Source organism: Hypomesus transpacificus, chromosome 24 (genome assembly GCF_021917145.1).
Source record: "Hypomesus transpacificus isolate Combined female chromosome 24, fHypTra1, whole genome shotgun sequence".
Lineage (NCBI taxonomy): Eukaryota > Metazoa > Chordata > Actinopteri > Osmeriformes > Osmeridae > Hypomesus > Hypomesus transpacificus.
Window position 1 is genome coordinate 2,532,820 of NC_061083.1, and position 12,826 is coordinate 2,545,645.

Below are 12,826 nucleotides of genomic sequence, written 5' to 3' on the forward strand. Positions count from 1 at the left end.
GACCTGCACACAAGCACCTAAATTGACTTACAATAACGTACCCTGCTTCTATTTTGCGTGTGTGTGAGTGTGTGTGTGTGGGGGGGGGGATGAAGTTAGGTCTTTGGCAAAAACCTCTCCTCTGCCCTCTTAACATAATGAAAAGAAGAGAAGAGGAAGCAGAGACAGAGGAGGAGTGAGGCGCCAGGCGACGCAGCAGGGAAAATGAAGGATCTCTCAGAGCCACGTGGCCACACAGGATTCTGGGTATCCATGCCTTTTCAATTCACTTACGCGTTATAATCATCGAGGTCAAGAAGCCATTTCTGCAGCCAGAATGAATAAACAACAGAGGTTTTGGAGGGAAATTAAATAGAGACGAACAAAGCTCGGCCTCGAGCAACCAAACAAATAAGGAAATCTAACATGAAAGCTCATTCAGATAGCATCAAAAAATGTTGGGCTATTTGACTAATTGGGAGAGCTCTTCCTTCATGAATGGGGGCATCGTTGTATCTCCACTTTATGGCAGAAATCTTTGCAAGTCATTGTTGTTTTTTTTCACACCAGAAGGCCGAGTTTTAAGACACGTGAGGCAAATCCAATTGTTTGACACAACGCTTATTTATGAAAAACACTGAATGCTCCACTTTCGCCTCATCATGGCTGAATTCGATTAAGCATCTCATCCTTCTGTCTGTAATCAGAGCCTGAAACCGTTGTTCCTTCGAGCAATCAACCAACAGCTTGTTTGAATGTTTTCCATCAGCATTGTAGCATTAGAAATGGATCTTGTCACGAATTCTGCTTTTGAGAAAAAAAAAATATATATATATTTCACGTGCCCTGGTGGACTCATTGACTGTGTGCAAAAGAAAAAGGGTCACCATGAATGGATCCTGCCTTGTTCTAATCAGGAGCTCAATGTGCACAGCCTACGCCTCTCACCTACAATACAGGCTTACGGAGCGGTGAAGCAGCCCAGGCTACATAATAGCGGGGAACACAACCGCATGTCAGCTCGGCGGCGGTAAGTGGGTGTCTAGAATGATCCGCGCTCGGGAATAAACGGCAGCCTCAAGCTGGGCTCCTTTGGATGGCACCAAACACTGCCATTGGCTCCGAGATGTTCCATTTGAGACCCGGGACGTGAAAGGCAAGATCTTCTCTCTCTTTTTTCTCTTTGCCCCCCCCACCCCCCCTTCTCTCCCTGAGTGGATGTGTGATTTGCCTCCATTTGAGGCTCCACGTGAGTCGGAGGCAGAGTGAGGGAGTCAGCGGGGGGCGGCTCACAGAGAGAGAGAGAGAGAGAGAGAGAGAGAGAGAGAGAGAGAGAGACAGAGAGAGAGAGAGAGGGGGGGGGGGGTGATTCATGTAATCTCCGTGCTCCCATTTCCTGTCATTTTGTGTCAGTATTTCTGCATGCCTCTGGGCTCCGCTCGCTCGGATGTTTGTTTTGGGTTGCTGTTTAGACGATTTTCTGGAAGCTTCTGACTTTCCTCTGCTGAGTGGGATGTGAAAGACAACGGGAGGTTCGGCCTTCTCTCATTAGACCTTGTTAATGGCTGCAGTTCTTGGTCAAAATGTCAGGAGCCCTCAGACAGCGTAGTAATTCCCCGCACTTACCACAGAGGCACCGGTTCAATTGACGTTTTTACGGCTGCGCCGGTTCTCGCACCCAACCGCCCTTTTCTCATTACGCAGTATTTCAAAGCCACCGTCAGACTAAACCAAGATGGCGTCCCTGTACAGTGGAGTGGGATACAGTTAGCGACAGGAAGTGGTTGATGTGGTTGGGTTTCTCAAGGTTACAGCGGCGCTCCGGCCCCGTCCGCTCGGCCAGGGCCTCCTCATTTTTCTGCCTCTCCTGTCTCGGGGGCGGGGGGGGAGGGGGGAACTCCTGGCGGCTGACGGCCCGACAGACGCTTTTATTAGCGTCACGCCTGCCACGGCCGCCGTCGACATGGCCTCGCTTCGCTCTGCCCCAGCCTCTGCCCCAGCCTCTGCCCCGGCTTCCACTCCATAAATGACAGGATTCTGGTGTCCAATGTGACAAGTCTTTTTTTGCTTTTTTTTGCTTTTTTCATCGGCTGGTATTCTCCAAGACAGAGACGAGGGAGGGAAACAGTTTATTACTGTTTAGCAGCATCCATCCGGATAGTGGAGAGTAATGAAACACCCCCAGGTCAATATTTTACACAATGATGCATTTTGGGAAGCACACCTCTACAGGGCATGTGGGAAACAATGGGTGTCATAACTGCCCCGTGTGCCTTATTAATCTTCCCAGGTCCCCCAATCAATCTGGCTCTCCCCTGGCTAACAGTGGTAATGCATTACCGCGGTAAATGACGGACCATATTTCACGGCTACACAAAAAGGAGGCAGGAGGCTGCCGGTGATGTCTTGCTCGCAGAGGCAGCCGTGCATCACGGCAACAAAACGGCTTCCCGACGACGCCGTCGGCAGGCGAGGTTAAATACGGGAGGAGCCGAGCAGTCGACAAGCTCACCTCTTCCCTCCAGGCGGACGTTTAGGGGAACGCGAGGCTTCGTTCCCGCCACGGATTTGATTGCGCGTACGTCGACTACATGGAGACGTTATTTATCTAGGCCTTGGCGTTGGAGCAGGGGGTGTCTTTTCCTCCATAAGGTTCTGTCATTATGAAATGAGTCATTTGAGCACTAATCGTCAATGACAAAATCCTGGCCTGACCAATCAGTGAGCCACCACATCACGGCTTCCTCTGTCATGATCAGATCTGTGCAGAATGCCAGTTCATCAAGCCATTCCTCTGAACAAAGAGTGTAGGACCAAACAACTGGGAACCATTTGAGAGGTATGTTGTGATGTCATAGTTCTTAGGGCTTACATATTATAGATGTGTGTGTGTGTGTTTGTGTGTGTCTGCCCAGGGCAGGGGTAGCTGCGGGAGTCCCTATCACTGTAATTCCATGTTGTACAGTCATTCCGCCGCAATTATTCAAAACCTTTGATTACCCTCAGAGTGCGCAATCATGGCCGAAAATCGATTTCAGGGACATCAGGAGAAATCAAAACATGCAGACCTTGCCAGCAGGCCAAGGGCGTGTGTGCGGAGAGGGATTTCCTTTTCTGACATTTCACTGCTTGTTTTTCCTTTTTTAAGATTAATCAGGCAGAAACACCAGTGAGCTGACTGTTGGCTGGGGCCAGAGCCAGGGCCATATCCAGCTATGATGTGAAGCCAGGTAGCATCCAATTAGTGACAGCGGAACTCCACACACACTGCTGGCACACCTCGCGTCACATCCAACTAGTTGCCGTGGCGTTTCGGGTCGTCAAAATCGCTAACGCGCCGCGATGCGTTTTCCCTTTTCCCAGAGCACCGTGAAGCTGGATCGAGACGTTTCCTCTCTGCGAGGGTTGGCATGCCGTAAACCGGCGCATTCCTTTCAGAACCAGATTGGCATGGTTAGAGAGCAGACTCATCCCCTGACAGTTATTGACAACTGTGATGCGTTTAAAAAAAGAAGAAAAAAAGCGTTTGGATACGTCGCAATTTGTAGATGTGGTGTACCCACCAAGCCGCTCTGATGAATGTGAATTTTCGGGGAAAAAACAAGTTTTATCACATGCTATTTCCAGACAACCTTGTCGAATTCGATTTCAAAAACACACACGCACACGCTCGCACACGAACACACACACACGGCGCTCCATTGAAAATACACATTCTCTCTTTCATTTGCATCTCCACAGACGACATCAAAAATGGGTTTCTCCCGTTCAAACCACAGCAGAGATCAGACAGTGAGGAAGACGAGCAGGGCCGTCATTGTAGGGCCCTGGCGTCCATCTTGGCTGGCCCACAGCAGTCTCAGCTGGCACGCTTTCGCACCATCAGGACTGAGCGATCCTCCAGGGACTGCTCCAAAGCTCAAGAGGATGGGGGATCTCTTACTTTTCCTATTTCAACCCCCCTTCATTTCTCCTCCAGTATGTCTTTCTTTTCATATTTTCTTTTGGAGTGCAGACAGTTGTGGGGGCCTTCTCTACAGGCTGCGGTCTCTGGCACGGGGCAGACAATTGAGTTTTGGAAGTGGCATGGAACGAGACAGAAAGGAGGAGAGCAGCTTCCTCCCTGCTCCCCCTGCCTGGGATCTGAGAGGCAGATCATAATGGCTCTTTCATAATGGCATTCGCAGGACAGAGGCAGAGGAAAAGACGCAGGGCTGGGGGGGGGGGGGGGAGGCAGAAGAAGAGGCAGATGCAGGGGCAGAGGCGGCGAACAGATGCAGGGGCAGGAACAGATGTAGGGGGCCGCGGCAGAAGGGGAGGCAGAGAGACTGAGGTAGGGGCCGGAGGCAAACGATGAGAGCAAAATGCAGGCGGAGGCAGTGGAAAATACACCCCACCCTGTTTCCTCATCATCCCGGCCTCCTCTCCGACCTCCACCCGGGCCTCCACTCTTGGATGAAACATGGAAACGGAAAAAGAGCTTCAGAGAGGATGCCAAACTCAACAATGACAAGACAGTGGTCTGTGAAATGGCCTTTGCAGTCCAGCAGAGGAGACATGTGTGGGTTGGCTGGAGGATCATTCCTCCGTTCTAATACCATCAACCAGCGGTTCATGTTCTGGGCCATTGAGAGCAGGTATAACATTATCACAAGCACCACTGTAAAAGAAAACGGCCGTCCTTGACAACCTTCTGTCATAAGCCATCGTTCATCGTTCATCATCGAGCGGATCATCATCATCAGTGAAAGTCCCTGCTTGGCTTGATCCTCCTTTCATCTCTACCTACCTATTGATTTTAATCATCCACCTGTCCCTTCTCCTCCAGCCCACCCAACACACACAACACCCCCCCCACACACACACACGCACACACAACCCAGTCTGACCTCCAAGGTTTAGACAGCACATTAAATACCAATTAAGTCTGGGACAGCCCTAACTGACTCGGAGGTAGTGGGTTTGCAGGAGGCCTGTGGGAAGGTGCTTATTAGTCCCGGGACTCGAGTGTGTGTGTGTGTGTGCATGTGCGTGTGTTTATTTGTGTAGCAACAGCACCCACACCGCTACTCTTAGGACTGAATCTCCTTTTACCGACGGCACATCTGGGTTTGAACTCAGCTTCATCTCCCTCAGGGCCTTTCACTCTGTCCATCTGCGAGGGACATTTTCCCATCAGTAAAACATCAACTCTGTTCATGAGGCTTTTAAAGAGATTTTGAAAGGGGTATTTAAGTTAGCTAGACATGCATGGCAGTAAACACAGCAGCCATTAAAAGTAGCCAGTATGAAGACAGCAGACAAACTAAATAAAAGGCGAAACGTTTGATGGAATCAAAATCAGAAGTCCGTCAGCTGCTGAAGACATTTTTTGACCAGAATCTGCAACGATCAAACGAGACCAAGAAAAAGGAGGATGACGTTGGGTCCAAAAAAAAACCCCCGGAGACGTTTGATTGTAAAAGAGATGGCAGAGGTTGTAAAAACACAAATGGCCTTCTGTCCTTTTTTGCAGTTTGCGAATGTGTCCATCTGATGGGCTGCTGTGGTAATCTGCTGGTTTCACAGTCGTGCCCTTTGCTGTCCCCTCTGTTATTTACTCACCCCAGACACAGCCAATGATAAATGTGATGTCTGACCTTCTCGATTTGTTTTTCCCTTTTCTAACTGCAATTTGATTTCCCTTGGACAGTGAGGACGGGGCGTGAGAGTGTGAAGGGAGAGAGGGAGGGAACGCTGTGTGTGTGTGTGTGTGCGCGCGCGCGTGTTGACGTCTAAATCATCTCTCCCCACATCATGAATCACACAACCTCACACCAATCTCCCTCATCATCGTGGTAGCAGGCGCACCAACGGGGAAAGAGGGGGCGAGTCTGTTTGATAAGGACGCACGTCGATCCCCGAGTCTGAGGCAGTGTGACGGAGTCAAGCAGCCAAAGGGCAGGCCAGAGTCAACACAGCCCAGCCCCGCCACGCCGGCCCCTGCCAGATCAATATCAGCAAATAATAAATGAGATCCCACAGGGTCCCGCTAAATCCTGCAACATGACCAAGGAGAAAAAGAAAAGAGAAAAAAAAAAAAATTGTTGTGCTAGACTCAACGAGACAGGTGAAGCGTCATGGCGGGGCGCAGCTTTAGCACGCCGTGATCGGAAATTAATGGAGCTCAAATCAGCGCTGAGGGCGCCCCGGGGGTTACCTAATAGGCCTAGTTAGAAGTGTCATCCCTCGCAGAGATGCCTAAAATATCACATGCAAACAGTATGTGTGTGTGCGCGCGTGTGTGTGTGTGGGGGGGGGGGGGGTGGTGGTTCTGAACAGGTGAAGGGGATTCCCTCACTACTGTTGTGAGTCGTACTGAAATCATGAGAGCTGAGGAGATGACAGTGATAGGCTGGTTGTAAAAAATACATCTTTGAAAGATATTTGAACAAACCATGTTAATCCCGACGAGGTGTGAGTGAACAGTGGCTTAATGTTCTCTACATCAACTACAACTGTGTTCCAAGACTGTATATACAAGACAAAAGCATTTTCAAAAACAAAATCTGATTCCACAAAACAAATAGCATTTAAAGCTAAGAGTAACAGTAAGATGAGGAAATCGAATCTCGTATATGGTGTGCAGATTGCTCTAATACAAGGGTTGGATGTTTGCAAACAGATCTATACTGCCTCCCAGGTTGGTAATGAGCCTTAAAAACTAAACTGATCACTTATTCCAGATGGTTTGTCCCACTGCTCCAGAAACCGTGCTATCGGATTCAATAAACACACGATATTGATCCCCAGCTACACAGCAGACCAACTGCTCTTGCTGAGACTCAACAAGATTTATTACAACATCACATGCAGAGCAGACACAAACACACCCACACACACACACACACCCTCAGAAGCACACACAAACACAAACAGAGCAAGGTTGCAACAAGGATTTTTTCCCCATCCGCACACAAACAGCACGACACACAAGTCTTCGACTGGTTCCCTGAAGCTCATTTGCCTATGCTGTGATATCAGAGGGCTGGGGAGGGGCTAGACTCCCCCCCCCCCCTCTACAGTCTACACCACCACTTAGCAAAACTGTAACGCCAACATGGAACTCACCCACAGGCTGCCACGCTCCCGTCCTCCAGGGCAAAGAGACTGTGCCGCTCGCCGCAGGCCACCTGACATATTCTCCGAGATGCCGGAAGATTCTGGAACAAACGCGGCGCCAGCTGGAAGGAGATAAGTTGAGAGTGAGGTGAGTACCATCCCAGAGTCGTTCAGCTGGTATCCCATCAGTTTGGCAACACGCATCCAATGAGACATAGGCTCTCCCTTTCACGGCAGATCAAGACCCAAAATGAAGGAGAGAACAAGGGGAAGGCGATATTCCTTTATGGTGCAGAACTGTGTACATCCCGTGTTTGTGTGTGCGTGTGTGTACATGCCAGTGCCTCGGAAAGGGAAAAAAAATGAAACAACAAGAAGAAGAGAGAGAGCCTGGTTCCTCATCATGCGCTTGTTAGCTTGTCCAATCTATGGCAATCAGTACGCTCCCTGGGGTTGAGAGACACGAGACGCGAGGGAAAGGCAAGCCGAGCTTGAGGTAAGATCAATACGACACTGTGAAACAAGAACTGTGGGCTATTTACTTTTCATTGATCTGATGATGCAGGAGAAACACCTCGGTCCGCTATTAAATTGAGGGAATAAGTCTTCTGTGCAGGGTTTTTTTTTTCTCCCTTGCCTGCCTCTCTCTCTCTCTCTCTCCCCTCTCTCTCTCTCTCTCTCTCTCTCCCTCTCTCTCTCTCTCTCTCTCTCCCTCTCTCTCTCTCTCTCCTAACCCCAAGGTCACAAAAAAGCTAGAAAACATCCAGGAACCAACAAAAATAGATTGCCTGGGCTCAGGAAAGTAATTAATCTGCATTAAGATGCCATGGGAAAAGCCACTAACTACCCATCTTAAGTGAGATTGTGCTCCGAGGCTGGAATGGAGCCTGGGCAGGAGAGAGGACATGGCGATAAAGACAACAGGCCTCAGCCAGAGGGTTAAACACACTGCTGTAGCTGCACCGTGAATACAAGCTAGAGTGCACTGCTGAAATGTGGAAGCACACTGTGGAGGTACACTGTGGAGCCACTAGACAGTATGTATGTATACAGTCAAGTTCAATAAGACATTAAGGCAACATTTTTGAAGTAATGCTACATTAGCATCCCCTAAATTGATACTACGGTGTACATTTTTTAACAAACATCCTTTTGCAGCATGGAACCAGTTATAAATAATTGATGACATTTCTATTTTATGATCAGTAATCCACTGTTCTCCAGTGGCGGTACCTTAATATACATGTTTCAAGAATATGCCTGACTACAATTGTTCATATGGCAAACTTTTATGACGAAGAAAGAACGTGAAGCCAAAGAAGTGACACCAGGGCCCTTAAACTCCATACACCGCATGATGGCACATGTGCTTTAACACTCTTGGATCCATTAAATTTATCTTTTATGTCCAGACCAGACAGCGCAGACAAAGCTTGAGACATGGGGACATTTTTCATGTGTGAACTTGCTCTCCCTCCCTCTCCCTCCCTCCCTCTCCCTCCCCCCCTCCCCCCTTTCTTCTCCTCTCCCAAGAAGCAGCCTCATTGACTGTGTGGCTGTATTGCAACAAGCAGTTTTTAATGACTCCCTGAAGACCTCTCTCCTGCCTAACCCCCCCCATCCCTCTCTTTTCTTACTCCACATCTCACTCTCTTTCTGCCCCCCCCCAGCCCCCCCCCCCTCCCCAGCCCCCCCTCCCCCCTCCCTCCCCCCTCCCAGCCGGCCTCCTCTTCAGGCTCCAGTTCAGCTGCTAATTAACCCTCTCTAATAGCATAGATTACATTAGCTTTGAGCGCCTCGCACCCTCCGCTGGACTAGCACCGCCACACAATGAACCCTGCCTTGCTTTACAAATCTCCCCCTTCACAAGAGCACAATTATGAATTCAAACAACTTCTTATCCACACTCACTCATCCAGGAACTGAGCCGTCACCCCCCCCCCCCCATCCCATCCCCTGCCCTCCCCAGCCCCCAGAAAGAAGAGAGTAATGAGGGCTGTGAGGCGAGGGACCACACAACAAGATGGCCGGGGGGGGGAGGGAGGGGGGCTGTGAGACAGCCCTTCTGGGCCAATCAGAGAGCTCAAGGGTCACTATAGGTGTTTTATTTGCCGCACCATAGAAGCCCAATGATAACCCGGAGTCTTAACATTCCAGCTCCACCCAGAATGGTGTCCTAATTACTCTGAGCTCAGAGGTGTGTGTGTGTGTGTGTGTGTGTAGGGGGTGGGGGGGGGGGGGGGGGGCTATAGGGACAAATGGGTGTCTATGTTAATAAAGTGGCCAAAGAGAGGGGAATTAGAAGTTAGTGTGAATCACTTAAGCTGCTGAATCTCGGCAACCCACTCACGGAAGCAGCGCAAAACACCAACACAGGACTAATAATACGCTCATCCATTATTTCTGTGCGGACGGAACTGCGAACCAAGATGTCACCAGATAATGAAACAGAGCTTCATGAAGAGGATACGGTACGGTCGACCTTTAATACATAAGGAAAAAATATGGCCACTCCGTCCTATCCCAGTAAATGCATACCAATCCCAGCGGAACAGAATGACCCTCCTACTCTTTATTATTTAAGCGTGAGATATGGTCCGGAAGACATCCTGACTATAACAAACGGGATTAGGAGATCGCCGCCATTGGCCATTCAATCAAAGAGATTATTCGGACCAATAGAACGAGAGGTAAAACCCAACTGAATCAATCAGAGGAATGTTTTCGAGTCCGGAGATTTTATTTTTTCTTAAAGCACTTGGTGGTGTAATATATGGATGATAACGAGAAGAGATGTGGCATTGGTTTTATACACACACAAAATGGGGAAAATGGATGTAATCTTCGACGTCTGAATGTAAATTGGTACATTTGTAGTGAAAGGGCATTCTCATGTTTCTTTGTCCGAACAAGTAATTTCCCCTCCATCCCTCTCCTGTGAGCCTTGCCGTAGCAGCACTTTCTGCAGCAGAGAACAGTCTCCTTTTCTATTTCAATAGGACAGCTCATTTGCTAGACTCCTAGCCGAACTGCTGACTGGGTCTTTTAGCCTCAGTGTGTGTGTGTGTGTGTGTGTGTGTGTGTGTGTGTGTGTGTGTGTGTGTGTGTGTGTGTGTGTGTGTGTGTGTGTGTGTGTGTGTGTGTGTGTGTCTGAGAGAGAGAGAGAGAAAGAGAAAGAGCGGGTGTGTGAGCATGAGAGAAGGGGAAGAGAGCGAGCGAGGGGAAGAAGGAAGAAGAGAACACATAGTATCATTAAAGCACTCAGAGATCATCAGATGTATAAGGACCGTGGGATGCAAGGTCAGGGCCGGTGTGATTTTCTAGGTCAGCAGTGAGCCAGTAAAACAAGTGTAATCAGCCAGTCCCCCCCCCCCCCCCCCCACCACCACCACCACCACCACCACCACCCCAACTTCTCCTCCAGAACCAGGCTAGATTACAACCCGGTTCATCCTGCCCTCTTCGATGTATTTACTGACATTACCGAGGCTTGTATGCCAAGGACATCCACTAAAACACACAGAGCAACAGAAAGGCTCTGGAGCAGGGAGAGTGGCCTCATTACGGCGTAGAGTGGAGCTGTTGGCTCGGTGTCTCTCTCCCAGGGAGAGCGGGGGCCTGCTCCAGCAGGTGCAGCACAGCTCACGTGACCCCCCCCCCCCCCCCCCCCCCCACCCCCACACTTTTCATTACGCCCGTCCTTTATGGCTGAACCCTGCTACTGGCAGACTGCCCCGACAACGGTGCTCGCCCTCTAGTCACATTCAAATAAAAAGTGTGTGTGGGTGTGTCCTTAAACACAATGTATACACAAGCACATACGCATGCGGTGTTCGCTAGCGTCGACTAAGGGCGGCGCGGGGAGGGGTATTTCTGTGTAGATCCACTTTGTTTATCAAGAGGCTCTCCACCACCCCATCCCCACCTGAATGTAACCCCCCCCCCCCCCCCACCTGAGTCCACTCAAGGACAAACCGGGCTGGCGTTAGAGGGGCCGAGAGTAGTTAGCTGTGTGGCGTGTTCATCAAGATAATGATGGATAGCTTGGAAAACAGAGCCGCCGCTCCCATAGAGATGAATGGATGTCCCGGGTTCTTACTCAGCACTTTGGCCTCTCCCCCAACTCATTGTGCGCTTTATCACACAAACACCCTCCACCAAAACCAGATGGAGATTAGCAGCCGGCCTGTCTGGGAAATGAAACCCATTAATACCCATCAATCAAACGGCAGAAACCCGCCAATCAGCACGCAGGGAAATATCCACTTGCAGCATCTTTACCCCCCCCCCCCCTCCAACACCACATACACACATACACAACTCTCCACTGTGAATTCTGGGTAACGGCTATTTTGTAGCCAGCGGTGTATCAGCGCGGATCACGTGAGCAGAGCGAGGGGATCACCTTTTCGTGAGAGAGGAGGAAAGGGGCAAAGAGACAAAGAAGAAAGAGAGAAGAAAGGAGAGCGAAGGGAACAAAAGAAGAAGGGGGAAGAAAAAGGAGCTCTCTCCCTCTGACCGTCTCATTAGGCTAATGTTTTTTTATAAGGCACTTCAAATGTCAAGGCATTGGTGGATTTAGTGTAAACTTAAATTCCATTACCTGGCAGGCATTAATTGCTAACTGTGAGCTCAGGGATCGTTCCCAAGGGGCCTCTATGTTTCCTTTCTGTCATCTGGCTAACTATTCTGTCTAGACCAACTTAGAGCACCATAATCCACCACGGGGATCAATAAATGGAACATAATTCAGCCCCAATAATGAGCTTTCACTTCAACACAAGCGCCGGCCCCCTTTTGAAGGAAACGGCAGGCTGCAAAATGATAATGTAATTATTAAAAGGACAGGCGAAATGAGGAAGCACTTTCGCATGGAGAGGGGGCAAGCCCGGCCTCAATTAGCCACACTTAAAGCTATCATTGTTATTGGAGACAAAGCTCATCAAGAAGGAGATCCCGGACATTCATTCCAGCAAGGTAATGGAATGACACTCCGGGCTCACTTCATTCCCCGCGCCGTGATGTCATAAAGCCTGCCCTGCAGTCACGGTGAGTGAGCACTCTTTAATGGAGGACGATGGATGTCCTTCCCCTGGCCAGGGATACCAACAGGGGAGGCGGGTGGCGGGTGGAGGGCGGGGGGAGGGAGGGAACACAAGATGGACGCTTGAAGATGGATGTTCAGCAAGGCATTAAACGAGTCGGGGTACAAGCCCTCAAGTCGAAACGCGTGTGACACCTGTGGCGGAAGCGCTGTAACGTAGGCGTGAAAGTCGACTGCCACCGATAGGCTCAGGTGTGGCTCGGGCTCAGGATGGTCAACCGGACCTGACGTTTTCCTGACATACTCCAAGGTACGACTGTTCACACCGACGCCAAGCTGAACCGGCGAACGGAACAGACCTGTTTGAAAAACGCTAGCTGTTCTTCCGACACCCGCTGGCCCGTGGACCTCTCCACTGACAGAGTAGGCTCACGGATGCCCCGGGCGGCCTCTACATTCGCCACAGCTGGACGAAGACGTTTCAGACTCTCTGACTGATCTGCGAGATTGGGTCCAGTCTGACCTGAGGGCCCTGTCAGCCAACTAATTACGTGCATCCTTGAACCCCCTTCTGATAGAAGCAGTGGTGGGGCTGGGTGAGTGTCTGATGGGTCTGCAGGCTACGGGGGGTCCGAAGAGGCTGGAGCGGGCCCTTTCACGGAGGGTTCGCTCCCACGGTTTGTCTGCCTCTGACATTTGCAG

General features: G+C 50.1%; 1 protein-coding gene across 1 annotated transcript in view; it reads right to left on the reverse strand.

Annotated features, from left to right (window-relative positions):
• LOC124486869 (teneurin-2-like) overlaps positions 1-12,826 on the reverse strand; it is a 127,365-nt gene that overhangs the window by 94,594 nt on the left and 19,945 nt on the right. The window contains 1 exon segment of the mRNA XM_047048748.1: positions 7,090-7,202. Coding sequence (XP_046904704.1) covers positions 7,090-7,202 — 113 coding nt within the window.